Source organism: Notamacropus eugenii, chromosome 4 (genome assembly GCF_028372415.1).
Source record: "Notamacropus eugenii isolate mMacEug1 chromosome 4, mMacEug1.pri_v2, whole genome shotgun sequence".
In the NCBI taxonomy this organism is placed as follows: Eukaryota; Metazoa; Chordata; class Mammalia; order Diprotodontia; family Macropodidae; genus Notamacropus; species Notamacropus eugenii.
This window is the reverse complement of record NC_092875.1, coordinates 365,857,677-365,875,323: the sequence shown is the minus strand read 5'-3', so window position 1 is coordinate 365,875,323 and position 17,647 is coordinate 365,857,677. Positions and strand designations below refer to the sequence as shown.

At 35.9% G+C, this 17,647-nt stretch overlaps 1 protein-coding gene across 5 annotated transcripts in view; it reads right to left on the bottom strand.

Moving 5' to 3' along the window:
- The window catches only part of TRIO (trio Rho guanine nucleotide exchange factor), a 509,362-nt gene that overhangs the window by 327,216 nt on the left and 164,499 nt on the right, over positions 1–17,647 (bottom strand). For all 5 annotated transcript variants that reach the window (XR_011966271.1, XM_072605443.1, XM_072605438.1 and 2 more), the window contains one exon: positions 3,418–3,492. Coding sequence is in view for 4 of the 5 variants with exons in the window: in XM_072605443.1 (XP_072461544.1) it covers positions 3,418–3,492 (75 nt within the window). In the remaining variant the exon portion in view is untranslated. The remainder of the gene's footprint in view (positions 1–3,417; positions 3,493–17,647) is intronic.

Here is a 17,647-nt window from a genome sequence, read left to right as displayed (position 1 = left end):
GTCAGTTCACCCAGAGGATGGGAGAATTGTTAATATCTTGGATGATGATAATCAGTGATGAAGGGGTCATAGGAGTATCAATAGATGGCATGGATTGCTTGAAATTCTTAGGTATTAGAATCCTTTTGTATAGCAAGGTTTTAGAGATTACAGTTTGCAAGGAAGTCACAATATGACTAATTTGTTAGCTTTGGTTGTAGAAGGATGCAGTAAGCAGTATCCTTCTGAGTCTATGGGGCCTAGTGAAGATAGATCTTGGTATTCACTTAGGGACTGTATAAGAAAGTTAAAGGAGGAAGTAATGAAGACTGTCATCATGACTGGAAACGCAGATGCATACTATAATGCCTCCTTAGCAGTTTCCCATAGGAACAGTGAAAATGGTTCCTCCTGCTTACAAGCACTTAGTTTTGACTAATAATTGGGGAAATAGGGAACCCTCTTTTGGAGGTGTTGGACAAGATTTCACAGTTAAGTGACTTAGGGGAGTGGGGAAAAGATAAATTTCCTTGAGAGAGAAGAGTAAATAGCCAGCAGATTCAAAGTCAGAAGACACAGACAAGAAAAGAATTGTTTATTGCTCTTTTGAGAGCAGGGGTAGATTTTGGAAGCATAGAGGGTATTCCAACTAATGAACTACACAGAATGTACCAAAAAGGGCTTGATACTAGATGGAATAAAAAAGTAAGAACTGTCCCTACAGATCCTCCTGAACCCTTGTATCCAAGTTTGACACACCTTCAGGGAGAATATGAAATTGGCTTAGCCCCAGCTCAGATTAAAGAAATACACAGATGGATATCGTGCTAAGCACTGGGTTTACAAACACAAAAGAGAGGCAACTGTTTCTCCTTAAGAAGTTTATATTCTGATAAGGAGAAGCAAAACTCATCAAAGAAATGAAAGCTAAGGAAGGCTGAAATCATAGGGATGGCGAGTAGTGCTACTGAACAATCAATTTTTCACCCTCATCCTTTCTAAAACCACAGGTAAGTTGTGATTTGATTAACGTTCCCCTGAACAATTGGTAGAATGCTGGTATTGGAGTGGGAAAGAGAATCGTCAGGAATATCATGTGACTGAGTAGCCAGGAAGCTAGATGTAGTGAGTTCTAATCAGTTATGATGGCCCAAGGATATGAGGTCCTTTGGAAGGATGCAATAGAAGGACTAATAACTTCAGCAACTTATCAGGTGAATACTTAGTTTTGCAGAAGTATAATTATGTATAGTAATATCTTATAATTCTTTTTTATTTCCTTTCAGATTATTTTGAAATCAGCTATTCATTTTTTATTTTCCACTTTTTCTGAATCAGATTAATTAATGGTTTTTCTCGGTTAGTTTTCTAAAATATAGTTCTTGGTTTTATTTATCAGTTGTATAATATTTTTATTTTCAAACTTCTCTATTTCTTCTCTAATTTTTAATATTTCTTCTTGACTTATGTTAGGGTTAAAATTTTGTTCATTTTCTAATCATTTAATTTGTATGTTAGGTTCACAGATTCTCCCTTTTAAAATTTTGTTAACATGTTTTCAGAGATACATTTTTCTCAGAACTTTTATGTGTTGTTCTATTGTTATCATATTTAACAAAATTATTGTTCTAATATGCCTTTTTTGATTCATGTATTATTTTTAATGTCATTTAGTCTCCATGTAGATCCATAGCTTTGTATAATATTTTTATTTCTTTATTATTTTTATTATATTTTGGTCTATAAAGGATGTATTTATTATATTTGCATTTTAGACTTTTTATGGTTCCTTCTACTCTAGTTAATGATTAAATGTTTAACATGATTGTATTGGGTTATACTATTTAATACTTGCATTCCTTGATATTCCCCTTAAGAAGTCACCAAAGGTCAGTATTTTGTTCTTATTTATCTGTTAGATTTACCCAGGTCTAAGAGAAGAGAAGCATTTGAAAACTTTTCCACGATTTTTTTCTTTTTCTATTTTCAGCTTTTTATTTTTGCAATTTCCCTAGGTTTTTCAAAAAAGTTAGATGCTTTGTTATTACTTAATATTGTTATATTTTCAATGTCTATCATGACTTTAAAGAATATAGTTTTCCCCATTTCCTCTCTTGACTTTATTTTTATTATTTCTTCATCTGAGATTATAATTATAACTCCTGTTTTTATTAGTCACTTGATGCATATCAAATTTAGCTCTAAACACTCAGTTTCACTCCTCATTTGTCTTTGTTTTAAATGTGTTTCTTATATTCTGCAAATTGTTGAGTTGTATTTTCTTAGACATTATTGCAAGGAGTCCAAGTAGCCATTGTAGTAGGATCTATTCTCCACCTTCACATTTAAAGGTAGAGTCCCTTATCTTCAGGTTTTCTAAATCCATCTGAATTTCTTCACTTTCTAAACTGAGCCCTGGGGCTGATTACGAAGGGTCACTGGGGAGTCTCTCAAGACCCAGTAGAATGGGATGTTTAAAGAAAGCCTTATACTTGCATATCTTTTCCACCTTTGTCTTACTCCCTTCAAATAGCTACCTGTTTCCCCTGGGAGGCATCATTTTAAATCAATGTCTTTAAAAAAAATTAGACCTGTGTTTCATTGATGTGGACATGCCAATGAAATACTTCCTCTACGAATTAAAGTCAGAATGTTCTCTGTAACTTTATAGCCTTATAGAACTGCCAGGGACACAAAGAAAATAAGTGACTTGCCCCAAGTCACAAAGCCAGTACAAAGCAGAGGTGGAGCTAGAACCCCCTTCTTCTTGTCTCCTAGGACAGCTCTACTCACTCCAACATGTTGCTTTGCTATAACATTACCAGAAAAATGGTATTATACAATAAAGGGTGATATTATGCACAAGTTTGTAAGAGATGGTCATGGATTTGAGCTGGGCTTGAAAAAACAGGAACGAATTTAACAGGTGAAAAGGTAAATGGGGAACAGACAGAGAAAACAGTTACCAAAGTACTGGAGGCAGGAAACAATGCATGTTTGGGGGCAAAATTTGGTTGGCATATGAAGAATGGAGTGACATAAAAATAAGGCCAAAAAAGGTACGGTGAGAATATGAATTAATTTCTGATAAGCTGAAATGATTTTTAAAAAATCAGCCAAATCAGTCGATTTATTTAAGTGATAAATTTATTAAAATGTTAAACTACTAGTAGTTTGTTAAATGAATGAATGAACAAACCCCATGGCTAAGTGACTGAAGAGTATCTCTTCAAATCAGAATAAACTACTTTATATATTAATGTTTAAAAAATGCTAGAAGAGTAAAAATTTTATGCAAATTTGGTTATTACAAAATTAAAAATCCCTAAGGATGCCAATTCTTTAATACCTTGTGGGAGGTGATCTTATCTAATATTGCAAATACTTAAGCAACAGCTGATATTATCTCAAAGGCAACCAATAAAAGTTCAACTTTACCTGAAAGATATGCAACTTTTTCTTTTAAAATTGGCAGTACATCCATAGCCTTCATTTCATCATTTTTGCGAAATCCTAGAATATACAAGGAAAAAATAAAATTACTAGACTGATCAAATGAAACTTAATATCTAAGATATTCTTTCCAATGACAAGGAAGGAAGGTAACAAGCATGCATTAAGTATTTACTGTATGTCAGGAACTTTACTAAGTTCTTTAGAAATATTATCTCATTTGATCCTCACAATAACCCTGGGAGACTGGTATTACTATTTTCATTTTACAGTTGGGAAACTGAGGCAAAGGTTGTGACCTGCCATGGGTCACACAGCTAGCAAGTATCAAAGGCTGTATCTGAACTCGTCTTCCTGATTCCAGGCCCTGTTCTCTGTCTATTGCACCATGTAGCTAACAAGTTAGACATACACAAGGAAAGGTTTGTTATTCAAATCCCTAGAATTAGCATAATATAAGACAAGGTAAATTACTTGCAGTTCACATTTCATATTTCAATATAAAATGAAATTTATTTATAAAATATATAGTTATGTTTAAAGAGTTGGGTACACAGAGCTAGATCTTAATTTTCTTTAGTTGTAGGAGAAAGTTTAATTTGGATTAAACAAATAATGTATATAATTAACATAGCATGAAAATACAAATTCAGCTAGCTTACCAAACCTTTAATTTAAATGTCTAGTTTGGAAAGATACACTTATAAATACAGAAAGAAAAGTAGGATAAACTATTTTTTACTACTACACAATAGTAGACATTGCAAACTACTATTTAGAAGAATAATCCTTAATATAGCTAAAGAGTAGTTTAAGGCAGGGATTATAGGAAGTATAGGAAAGAGAGAATGATGATTAAAATATGAAAACTATTTGTAAATTGTTCATGTGGTAATATGACTAAGGGAAAACAAAATCAAACTTAAATTTATTGCATCCGTCATCTCTGCACAGTTGACATTCTTTTCCTCTAGCAACAAAAAGTTCAAAAAGGTGGAGAAACAGGGAGAAGAGGGCTAAATATGCACTGAATCAAGTAATTCCATGTCTGTCTGTCTTTCTGTCTGTCCCCCTTCTACATGTGATTTTAGCTTGAAGCTAAAATCCATATAAACCACTTGTAAACCTTAAAGTGATATATAAATGTTAGCTATTATTATAATATTATTATTATTACTGCTGTTGTTGTTATGAAGGAGAAGGTTAAAAAAGTGGACCTGCAGAGGGTAATATCTTTCTCAAATTATTTCAAGTTTTCCCAAAGTATTTATTTTTGCCATCACCCCTTTTTCTAAAATGAACCATGGGCTTTGGGAAAAAAAGTGTCCCAAGATGTTGAATTTAACCAAGTTGTATTTGTTATTAAATAGTTGTTCAAATATAGGTACCTTCTGTCTTATTTCTATAGCGAATTATTTTCATACTTAAATTGGATGTATTCCATACATTTAGAATCAGAGGGTTTTAGAATTGGAAGTATCTCATTTGATCTCTTCATTTTTCAAATAAACAAGCAGGTCCCAGGAAGCAAAGAAAGGGTCTTAACCAAGATCATCAAGATAGGGCAAAGAACCAAGCCAGGTGTCCTAAGTGACAAGAGAAACATTCTGGGGTCCTAGGCAGGAAGAATACTCATTCATGAATGCTTGGCTTAAGTGAAGACGTTGACAGTTCACAGAGGCATGGCAGTGTTCACATATCTAAGAAACCATAGCTTCATTTCTGATTGAGTTCGTTTGCCATCTACAGGAAGCCCTTCCCACGGACTCCCTTAGTAATTAGTATATGCTCTTGCTTTTTCTTGAATTATCATGTAGACACTTCTGGTACAAGGAATAGATCACTGAACCTGGAGTCAGGAAGATCTGAGTTCAAATCCTACCTCAGAAACTTACTAGTTGTGTTGACTCTAGGCAGGTCAATCAACCTGTATTTGCCTTATTTCCTCATCTGTAAAATGGAGAAAATAATAGCACCTAACTCCCAGGGTTGTGTGCAGATCAAATGAGGTGATATTTCCAAAGAACTTAGCACAGTAAACGGCACATAATAAGCACTATATAAATGTCAGCTATTGCTATTACAAACTTCTGTCTGGTTCAGTTTCCTCATCTGTGAGATTGGGATGATAACAGCACCTCTCTCCCAGAATACGTGTGAGGACAAAATAAGGTAATATTTGTAAAGTACTTTGAAAGCTTTAAAATGCTACACAAATGCTAGTTATTACTATTCGAGTTATGATGTTATATCACCCTAATAAAGTACAGTAAGCTCCTTGAGGCCAAAGACTGTGTTTTTAAAAAATATTTATCTTTGCATTCCCAGAACAAGCAGGGCATTGTCCATGGTAGCCATTAATAAAAGTTTGCTGAATTTCACTTAATCAGCTGCTGCAAAGCACAAAGAAGGCAGATAAACTGATTTATATAGGTGTTAAGGAACCATGAAGTATGAGGTTTATGGAGGTGAGAAAAACCTTAGAAACAATTCAGTCACAACCCACTAATTCTATACACTAAGAAACTAAGGTTTTGAAGAGGTGAAATTCTTTGTTTGAGGTCAAATGGTTTGGTGATTCTGGAATCTCCTGATTCCTAACCAGTGCTATTATCCTACATTGGTGGTGCTGTCCTTGTCCTTTGATACTGGTGATAGTACTGGATGTTTTACTGAGCTTTCTGGGATTTTTTTTCCCCAGCATAGGAAATGTATGATTTCATAGCCAAAAAGTCTGAAAAGGGTTTTGTATTCTCAATATATCTACACCTACAATATTTGCTATCCCTTCCTCAGAGACTATCCATCCAATAAGCAATAACTGGTGCTTTGTGTAAATTTGTTTATCTCAGCCTCAAATCCTATGGTTTTCAATTCCTGGCTATTCCACTTACTACCTTTCTGACCTGTGGCAAGTCTAATTGTCTCCAGAGACTCAGTTTTCTCATCTGTACAATAAAGATGCTGGATTAAATAGCTTCTATATTTTCTTTTCAGTTCAAGATCCATGATCCTATAATCAGATGTGTCCTAAATTGGCCAGGTATGAGGGCAAAAGCTTTTGAAGAAAAATGGGCCTAGACTCCACGAGAGAGGTTCTCACACTCTGAAGGTATGACTCTGAGACATCCCTCGTGCCCAAACTGTTAAGGAGAAGAAACCAGGGAGCTCTTTTTTTTTTTTCCATACTGTCTTCAATTAAACAAAAAACTCAATAAACAAAACATATTTTATCCCCACCTCCTTACAGCAATAGGCATCTATTTTGACATGATTTGAATACAACATAGACTTCTGAAATACTATCAGGTCTTTAAAGCAGGATTCTCCATCTGAAATTGGTTGCAGCTATAGACAAAGGAGAATTGTAACAAAGAACCACGAATCAGCTCAGTTCATTTCCTAGAAGGCTTCTGGTGATATAGGAGCTGGGAATGGTGTCCAAGGAATAATTCAGAGAATGATAAAATCATGGAATCCTAATGGTCAGTCTGCCTCTAAAAGAGAGCAAAAAGAGCCTTTTCGATGCAAATGCATTCCTGCTCAACTCATTTTTATGAAGTAATAGTAACACACTAGATTGAGAGAATCAGTCTGGCTCACCTGTGTCTGTAAATTAAAAGTTTGCCAAAAAGCTTTATCACTTTATCACGCTCTACTCTGCATCTGCTGCACAGTTCATCACCTTTAATCTCATCACCACATTGCTAACTCAAGCCCTGTATGATTCTCAGCCTCTTCTCTCCTTTGACTAGAGGCCTGGCAGACAGAGTATCAAATTCCTCCCAATGCTTTCCTTTATAGAGAGCAGAAACTGGAATTCTGGCTTCACTTCACATGCATTTGCTGCTCTTTCTGGTTTCAACTCTACAGAATGAGATGCCCCCTTCCCCTGTGCCAGGTACCCCATGACCTCCCCCCAACCCACCTGTCTTCCTCAATTAGATTATAAATTCCTTGAGGGCAGGGACTGGCTTCTTTTTATTAATTGTATCCCCACTGTGCCTGACACTATGTAGGCATTTAATAAATGTTTATTGGATATCAGGTAATAGTCAGCTCCTTAACGATCTTGCAGAAACAAAAATGTAATGTCTGTGCCCAACGTGCTTGTCAACTAAGTAATGTTTTTAATCATCACTAACATCTGCCTATATTTTAATTGAAACACACCCAATTCAATTAATTCTGCAACTTTCAATAAAGAGCAGGAAGGACTCTGACATCATACTTCGCCAGATCAAAAGGCCAAGCCAGTTTGGTGCCCCTAAGGATATGTATGTAAATGGTGCATGACCATAAAGGAATTTTAAAAAGTAAATGGCTTCTGTGCAGTTCTTGCGATTGTAGATTACTCTAAAGATACACATCATCTGCTTTTGGCCTTTAAGACCCAGAGCTTATTAGTTTTCTCTACAACCTATGAAATACTCTCTATCCCAGGGGCAGGGAACCTGTGGCCTTCAGGTCACATGCGGCTTTCTAGGTCCTTGGGTGTGATCCTTTGATTGAGTTCAAGTTTTATAGAACAAATCCTTTTCTTAAGGGGATTTGTTCTGTGAAGTTTGGATTCAAAGGGCTGCACTTGAGGACCTAGAGGGCCACATGTGGCCTGGAAGCCGCAGGCTCCCCCATCCTTGCTGTAACCATTACTCCTGAGCTAATGAAAGTAAAAGGGAAACTAAGCAATGATAAATTATGTCACCTGAACTGTCAAACTACTCTCATGTCTTAAAACTGAAAAGATGGAAAAAGTCCACATTAAAATAAAGATTTATTTCCGCTACAGACCAGACCAGGGCACACCAGCCTTCTTATTTCTCTAAGTTCCAGTGGCAGGTTTAACTAAATAAACCCTGTTTGTATTACTCAGAGGCTTAAATAAATAAGGAGGGGAGATAGAAAGGGGGAAAAGATGAAGAAAGCAAGAGAGGGAGAGAGAAAGATGGGAGAGGAAAACACAACAACAACAAAGATAAAAGATATATGTTTGGTATGGAATGGTTAAAAAAAGGAATATAAATGGTTAGGGTGCCATGTAGTTCAAGGAGTTACCTATGACTGAATGACAAAATACGTTTTCCTAGTCGTAAATGACATTTTATGAGACTCCATTTGTCAAGTTCTATTGATTCCATCTCCACCATCTCTGCTCCCAAGGCCATCAATCTAGGTCCCTTCTTCATTATCTATTCTCCTTTCCTCTAGTCTCTTTCCTCTCTACTCCATTCTTTGCACAATTGACAAAACCTATCACCCTCCCCCAACCCTTCAGTGGTGCCCTATTACCTTCAGCATAAAATACAAATACCTTAGCCTGGTTTTTAAGATACCCCATCACTTAGCTCTAATTGAGACTTCTAAAACTACTTCACCTTATTCCTGATAAAATACTATTTGATTCAAAATGGAACTTGCAACTGTCTGCCCACCCCCTCTCACACCCAGAACACATTACAACTACTAACACTAGCTTGTTGAAATCTGGTGAAATCAGGGCTTTACTAGTTGATCTTACTCTTGTTTTAGGGTCTGGTGCTGCTTGTGACTGCATAAATAAAGTAAGAGGGACAGAATCACTGGTGCTTCCTTCCTAGATCTTACAGAGAGCTAGACTGATGTTGAAGAAGAAGATGGAAGCACCAACTGAGGTCTCCTCAAGTCTCTCCCCCGGGAGACCTGATCTGAAGGTTCTCGGACCCACCTATTTGTCCTTAGAATATGAATTCTAAGCCAGCTATCTTATATGGAATGAGAACATTTTCTATATTATTAAATCAATGAAGGTACCAGAGAAGATCCCATGACTTTTGGACAGAGTAATACTAACCATCCTGTGGCCTCTTATAAGAGGACTATCACAAGGATATACTAGCACATTATATTACTAAATAAATGATATTTACCAGCATTTCTCTGGATAGCTAGATGGCATGGTGGATAGAGCACTGGACCTGGAGTTAAGAAGATGACTCCTTCCTGAGTTTAAATCTGACCTCAGACACTATCTGTGGGACCCTGAGCAAATCACTTAACCCTGCTTACCTCAGTTTCCTCATCTATAAAATGAGCTGGAGAAGGAAATGGTAAACCACTCTAGTATCCTTGTCAAGAAAACCCAAAATGTGTTACTAAAAGTAGGACATGACTGAAAAACATCTAAACAACAACAAAAGAATATCCCTGTCCATAGTTTCTTTCTTCCTCCCTGCAACATGAAGTAGGCTCAAGAATATAGTAGGTGATTAATACATTTTAAGTTTAATTGAAGAAACACAAAGTAGAGTCACCTTAAGGAATAGTAAGAATATATTAATATAAGGTTATATATTATATAATGCAATATAATATATTAATATAAGGGATAATAGTAACAAATATTCAGGGTCTGAAATAAGAGGTCATCTAGTTCAGAGGTGTTACATGTAAGTGGAAACTAGGAAATATTTTAACAAAATAAATAAAAATACAATAAAACAGATATTTCCTTTTTTAAACTAAGTCAACATGTGTGCTGCAGTTATCTTTATGTACAGATTTCTAGCCCTCATTTTTATATTATTTGAGTTCAACAGTACAGATCTAGTCCATTTAGCCCATCATTTTATTCACAAGGAAACTGAGACCCAGAAAGAGCCAATGATTTGCCCAAGTTGAAACAGATATAAAGTGGTAGTCATGGCAGGATTCAAATCCAGGTCCTCTCTTCCCAAATCCCCACTCTTTACTCTGTCATATTGCTTCCCAGATTAGGTAGTGGCTCATGTGGGAATCTTTAAAAACAGAAGACTGAACTAGAAGGACATCTGAAATAAGTAATGAGAAATATTCTAAGGGGGAATTAAAAAGGAGCTGGCATTTTTTTAAAGGAAGAAAAGTCTCCTCTGATAACTGAAGCATACAGTTGGAAGAGCACTTAGAAATTAGGTAGCAGCTAGTTACTAGTTCAACCCTTTCATTTTATAATGACGAAATGAAGCTCAGAGGGATGAGGAGGTGCCTTGCACAGGGTCAGGCAGTGAGTTGTGGCAGATATTATACTAGAAATCAAGTCCTTAAATTCCTTAACCAGCATGGCTACTACAGTCAAAAAGTCAAATCAGTAAGTATTTATTAAGTACCATCTATGTGCCAAACATTGTGCTAAGCACTGAGGATACAGAGAAAGGCAAAAAATACTCCCTGTTCTCAAGGAGTTCAGTCTACTGGAGGAGATAACAAGCAAAGAACTATATGCAAACAAGATATATACAAAGGGTAAATTTGGGGTAGTCTCAGAGGGAAGGTACCAGGATTAAGAAAGACTGGGAAAGGCTTCTTGTAGAAGTTGGGACTTTAGCTCACACCTAGAAAGAAGCCAGGGAAGCCAGGAGGTGGAGACAAGAAAGGAAAGTGTTCTAGGCACTAGGGAAAGGCAGGCAGTGAAAATATTAGGAATTAGTAGATAAATGTCCAGTGTGGAGAAAAGCAAGGAGACTGATATCACTGGATTACAGAGTATTTGGAGGGGAAAACTGAAAAGGTAGGTAGGGTAGGCAGGGTCAGTTTATGGAGAACTTTAAAAGCCAAAAGGAGGATTTTCCATTTAATTCTGAAGGTAATAGGGGGCCACAAGAGTTGACTCAACTGCAATGAATGACATGGTCAGATTGGATCTTTTGAAAGATCAATTTGACAACTAAGCAGAGAATGGTTTGTAGTGCATGGGGACTTGACACAGAAGACCAATTAAAAGGCTATTGTGATAGTCCAGGTGTGAGATAAGGAGGTCTTGCACTAAGGTGGTGTAAGGAGTCAAGAATGACACCTAGGATGTCAGCCTGTGTAATGGAGAGGATGATGGTACGCTCATCAGGTCTTAGGAAAATTAGGGAGATGGGATGGTCTTAGAGAAAAAATAATGAGTTCAGTTTTGGACATATTTAAGATGTTTAGGTGATACCTAATTTGAGATGTCCAACAAGCAGTTGGAAATGCAAGCCTGGAGGTCAAGAGGATTAGGGAGGGTTGGACAAAGAGCTCTGAGAACTACCAAAATTAAAGGGCAGTGGCTCACTTCTAATCTCTGTGGACCTACAAAAGGATTAGATGATTTCTTAGGCCCCATCAAGTATTAAATTACAAAAACCAATCATAATCCTAAAATCTTGAATTTTCATTGCAAAGAATGAAATTCATAGGATCACAAGATTTTAGAACACCTAAGTGATCATCTAAATCCATCCCAACATCTCACAGATGAAGTTGATGAATTCTGAAAACTGAAAGGCAATCAGAAAATAGTGAATGTCATTTCATTTTGAAAGATCACAAATAATGACTATGAGTTTTCAAGAAAGGAGAGATTTAGGAATGAAGAGTAAAAACAGTCCACAAAATTTTGCAACAAAAGTCTGTACAAACTGGAGCTAGAAGTGAGGGGATGATTTAGGTTAAGAAGCCAGATTTAATTTGTTTATGTGAATGACTACTGGATGGACAGATGGTCATAGAGCTTTCAGACTGGAAGGCACATTAGAGATCATGCAATCCCATCCTTCATTTTTCAATTTAAGAAACTGAGACCCAAATTAGTAAAGCAGTTTGCCCTCAGTCACTCATTTGAGGGGGAAAACTAGGTATATTTTCTACAGGAAAACTTGTACCTGTAGTAAGAGCAACAGTTGAGAACTGTGATGTTTTTATAGCCTCTTCTTGTCAAAGAAATTTTTAAAAAGCACTTTAAAAAGTAGTCCTCAAAATAGTCAATGTGCTCAAAATAGTCCTCCTATCCAGGAGGTAAGAAACAGTTTCTTACCTATTCTCCAGATGTAGATATCAAAGCTCAAGAATCACATCTAGGATGATGCAGCATCCAGAAATGGATCTTAACTTCCTAACCATGAAATCAAAATCTCTAAATAGTGCTTCTACAAGACACATGAAATCCTACAACAGCAAGTTTTAAAAAGTTGATAAAATTATTTCGTTATGCTCAAGATTAGTCACACCTAACACTGCTTGAATGGTTAGAAAACATTATTCAGATCATTTTTACAGATTGAAATTAGGCATGAAATAACTAATTTTTTTTTTGCTTTCCAGTCAAGTTAGATGTTGATAATAATCACTTTTTGCCAACATGTAAAATCCTAATGTTTCAGCATGTTGTTAATTGAAAAGAATAATTTTGGTGTAATCTTTGAAGCAATCTTAACTTGATATTCTAATTCAAGTTGTGACAGTTTGAAAAGAAATTGCAAAAACACAGTATAGTGTTCCCAATATTTCATATTTCAAGCATTTTTTAGCAGTAAGGCCCTCGGTGCATACAGTTCTAGACAATGAATTTAGCACTGCTTTAAAATGAACCTGTTTATAATCTAATCGCCAGGCTAAGGGATTTGGGGATTAACACCTACTCGGCTTCCCCACTACGTTTCTTACTATAATTCACTTTGATTTTTAAAACCAAAGTACAGATTATTGATACAACATATTGCTAGGTGAAACTTACAATGGCTAAATGTCACAAATCGAAATTATACAATAATGTCTCATCATGCTATATAATTGCTTCCAAAGAGTTCAGACCACAGGCACAATATTTCATCCCCTTTAGTTCGGGGGTAGGAAAACAAACATTAGGATAAGCAGATTCTTTAGTCTGCAAGTCATCCATCTGAAAAAAAAAATCTACAAATGTACTACGTGTGGTATGGCTAGGATTTGTTTGGTTATTTTTTTAGTTTTGTCCTACAAAAAAGGAACCTCTTCCTTCCCTAGGAAGAAATATTCTATAAGGTAGTTATCCTTCTATAACAGAGAAACTTTTCCTGAATGAATAACCTGAAACTTGAACTACATAGGATGCTACTGTTTAAATCAATAATGCATTAACTTTTAAAGAGACTTTGAAATGAGCTGTATTTAATGCATCCTAGGGTATTTGGGGTAATTAAAAAAACATTCTTTTTTTTTTTTAACTCAGTCATTAATCTCCTAATGCTCATTTTATTCCGTCATTCTTTTGGTACTGAATTTTTAAAGGAAGTATAATTATAAAAATATTTCACATGACATACACTGCCTTTTAGAAGAAAAAGCTTCACACAAATATTTTAGCAGTGACCAAAAGGTTCTATGCAGCAAGCACATTATCCCTGAAAAATGTTTTATTGTGGCTATTAAAAAAAAGTCAGAAAAGTTTACCCTTCGGTAATTTTCACTGCAACAGAGGAGTTTTATTATTACTAATAATATTCTCCTGAACTTCTCTTTGGACTATCTGGCAAGCACTTCTTGTAAATTTCATATAATTCTCAAATTAAATGACTCAGATGTTGATTTAGGGTCAGAAAAACCACAATTATTTCCTGATCACTGAAACTGCCAGTGAAAATGAACTTGTTCTGCATGTCTGCCCTGCTTCCTTTATGTGGATTTGCCCATATAAGACAATGTTGAATATAAACCGTATTACTAATCCATTTTCAAAGGTCTCATTTGCCCGTCAGTTCCAAAATCATAATGTTCACTTGAGGAGAAAATCACTAGTGAGGTAATTAGAAAAAAACAAACCCATCAAAACACCAAATTTCATCTTACAAAACAACAAAGGTGTTAGCAATAATAAAAACATAAATAAAAGATGGCATATTTTAAAATTTTAGAGGATAAAAGTTAATAGCTCTGTCTAGTCCTGGTGAGAATTATACAATTTTAATAATAAGCAAGTTTAAATATTTACAGAAAACATATACACATACTACGCAGAGAGATCCCTGAATATACATAAGAATTTCTCCAATATCTGCACAGCTTGGCAATCCCCGAGCCAGCCAGTCATCCTTATCACACATTAATGGAGGTGATGTCATCCTTTTGAACCAAGCTGGTCTGCAGTTCCTACTACCAACGTTTTCACTGCAGTGCCTGCAGTATGATTCACAGGATGTGAAGCGTGCACAGGGTGGCAGGCAGGATGTGTGAGTTAACAAAGCTTGTAGTTGTGGAAGCAGCTATTTTAATGTATGTGCATGCACACTGAAAGCAAATCAAAACAAAAAGCACTTTAACTAGGTTGAATTCTTAGATCAGAATTTGAGAGGAAAGATATGAACAACGTCCAAACAAGCATCTCAGGTTGCATAGAATCACAGAATCTCAGAATTTCAGGGCTAGAAGAAAAAAAAAAATCAATGAGCTACATCTAATCCTCTTTTTACAGAGGAGGAAGTGAGGCCCAGAGAGGTGTGAAGTGATTTGTCCAAAATCTGCTTAACGACCTAGGGAGCTGCAATCCTCTATCACCAAAACTCGGTTCAGCCTTGGATGTTAATCTGACTTGGCTTACTATTGTTTCATTTTACTGTCTAAATTTTTAAAATGCAAATGTTTGCTGATATTTCCGATAAAATCAGGCATTATAAAATTGAGAGAAGTGAATAGAATATTCAAAATCCAGGTCTCATAAACACAGACCAGGTGTCTGCAATCTACATCAAAATATGGGTTTAGTTATGGGCATCACTGTTTTTATATAGATAACCCATTTTCACTAGAGTTACAGTCAGACAGCTTAATTTATCATTTCACATATATTTAGAAGTTATTATTTCTGGTCATAACCTATAAGATATCAGAACTCTAAGGCAAATAAAGTTTGAATATGTTATCTCTATACAAAGACGCAGTTGTTACAAGGGTACAACAGTCAATTCCACATAACTTAACATGTTTTTGGTCTTTTGCTGTAACTAGCATTAGTTTAGGGGAAAAGAAAAACCCAGAACAAACCAAGAGAACAGAAAAGGAAAGAACATCTTAAAGAACTAGGGATATTTTAGTGTATGATACATCCTCTGCACAATTTCTTAACTTTCTTAGGCTTGATATTTTAAGTAGTAAGAACAGAAATAGCTTAAAGGACAAGGATGGCGAAATGAGGTAAGCGGTCTACCCAGCCATCTGGATTTCAATCCCACTTCTAACTACTAACTAATCGTGGTGTCACAGTGAGGGTGCCCATTCCACTTGTTGCTCAGTTTACTTAGCTGAAAAATGAGAGAGGATGAATGAGGCTATTATGGTCCATTCCAGCAGAAACATTACTCTCCTACACTTAAGAAGTGTATTTCAATTAACTTCAATTTATACCTCTCAAGATGGAATGGGAATTGTTGCTCTTTAGTAATAATAACAATGTCAGTAATAACAATAATAGAATTTATTAGCACTTTGCATAGACTTTTCATTTGATCCTCACCACAACCCTGTGAGATTGGTGGTATTATCTCCAGTTTACAGATGAACTTCTTATAGGCTCAACTCAATTCAATAAACATTGATGTTTTGAATAAACATTTATTGTTTATGAATGATTATTACTAATTGCCATGCACTATGCTAAATACCAAGAATGCAAAAAGAGGCAAAAGGCAGTCCCTGCCCTCAAAGAGCTTACAATCATAAGAAAATAAACAGAGGTTCATGAATGACTACACAAGCAACACTAGTACTGATTTGAGGGTTACAAATACATTTTGGTAAGTTGGTGAATTCACATATATCCAATCTATGAATGAGGATCAACTACCTATTTGTAGATACCTAATTCTAGATAATCTACTTCTAGATAGATATATCCTGATGCATACCAGGTTCTAGTGCTCTTTGGACAACAGGTGGTATTGTACCCTGAAAATGAAGTAACTGAAAATCCATAAGGCCTGAAAAGTGAACTTCTAAACTCTCCATCAAAGTAGCAACCCAATACAGTTTAAATGTCAATACACTTTACAATAGTAGTATTACTTTGTAGGCCACAGTGGAGAGAGTGAAAGTCCCAGAGAAAGGAAAACTCATCTGCCTGAGTTCAAGTCTGACCTTGGATATACTTACTAGCTGTGGGACCCTGGGCAAGTCACTTAACCCTGTTTGCCTCTGTTTCCTCATCCATAAAATGAACTGGAGAAGGAAATGGCAGACGTCTCTAGTACTTTTGCCAAGAAAACCTCAAATAGAGTCATGAAGAGTTCGATACAACTAAATGGACAACAACAAATTCCTTTAGAATTGCTAGTCTATTAAAACATGATTAAGTCAATCAGATGTGTGTCAGCCAATCAAGCAATAAGCATTTATTAAGTCCTTACTACGTGTCAGGCACTGTGTTAAGCCAAGACAAATGACAGTCACTGATCTCAAGGAACTCACAGGCTACTGGAGGAGACAATATGTAAACTATGTACAAACAAGATATGTACAAGATAAATAAGAGATAATTAACAGAGGGAAGGGTCTAACATGACCGCGGGTGAGTATGAAGTTGTGTGTATAGAACATTAGAATTTAATTGCTCATTTCTGTCCTCTCACCACTGCCAGGTTTGAACTGAGTTGTTAAGAACAGATAAAATATGATAAAGTAGAAAACAGAGAAGTCTTTTGAGGCAGAGAGAAAAGTATGAGCAAAAGCAGGAAGGCCAGAATTAGTGTAGTGAAAAGAGGACCTGGGTTTGAAGTCTAGCTCTGCTTCTTACTCTGCCTCTGTGATCTGGAGCAAGTGCTTTCTCCCTTCTGGACTTCAGTACTCTCTATGGAAAAGGAGGGACAGTCTCTAAGTTCCCTTCAGCTCTAACACTCTGAGTAGCAGTGGGGAAGAGAAAGATCAAATACATGGAAGCACAGTTGTAAGAGTTACCTTTAGTAAAAAGTTGGGATTTTAGCAACAACCAAACCAGGAAATCCCATTAGGTTAGCGAATGGGGTAACTCAAATGATACTTTGAGAATATTAAGGCAATAGCAATAGACATAATAGTACATAAAACTCTCATAGTCTCATGGTCACAATCCATTTTATTTATCACATTAGATAGATAATATGGGTGCTGTATCTCCAGGATCTAGCACAGTGCCCGGAATAGAGCAGAAGTTTAATAAATGCTTACTGGTTGATTCATATTGGTCTGATTGTACACTAAATTATTTAGTACCTCAAATCTATGGAACTTTTCAATTGTGAAATAAACTGAGTTGAGAACAAAGTACTTAAGTCTTCTTAACAGTTACTTAACAGGGGCTCAGAGGATAATGTTATATGAATCTTCACACCTATAGTTTCTTTAGGTGCAGGAAATGAATGACTTAGAGTACTTTGTAGCCACGAGATAGGAGGAAAAGGAGAAGGAGAATTAGAAGGAGGAAGGGAAGAAAAAAGGAGAGAGAAAAGGG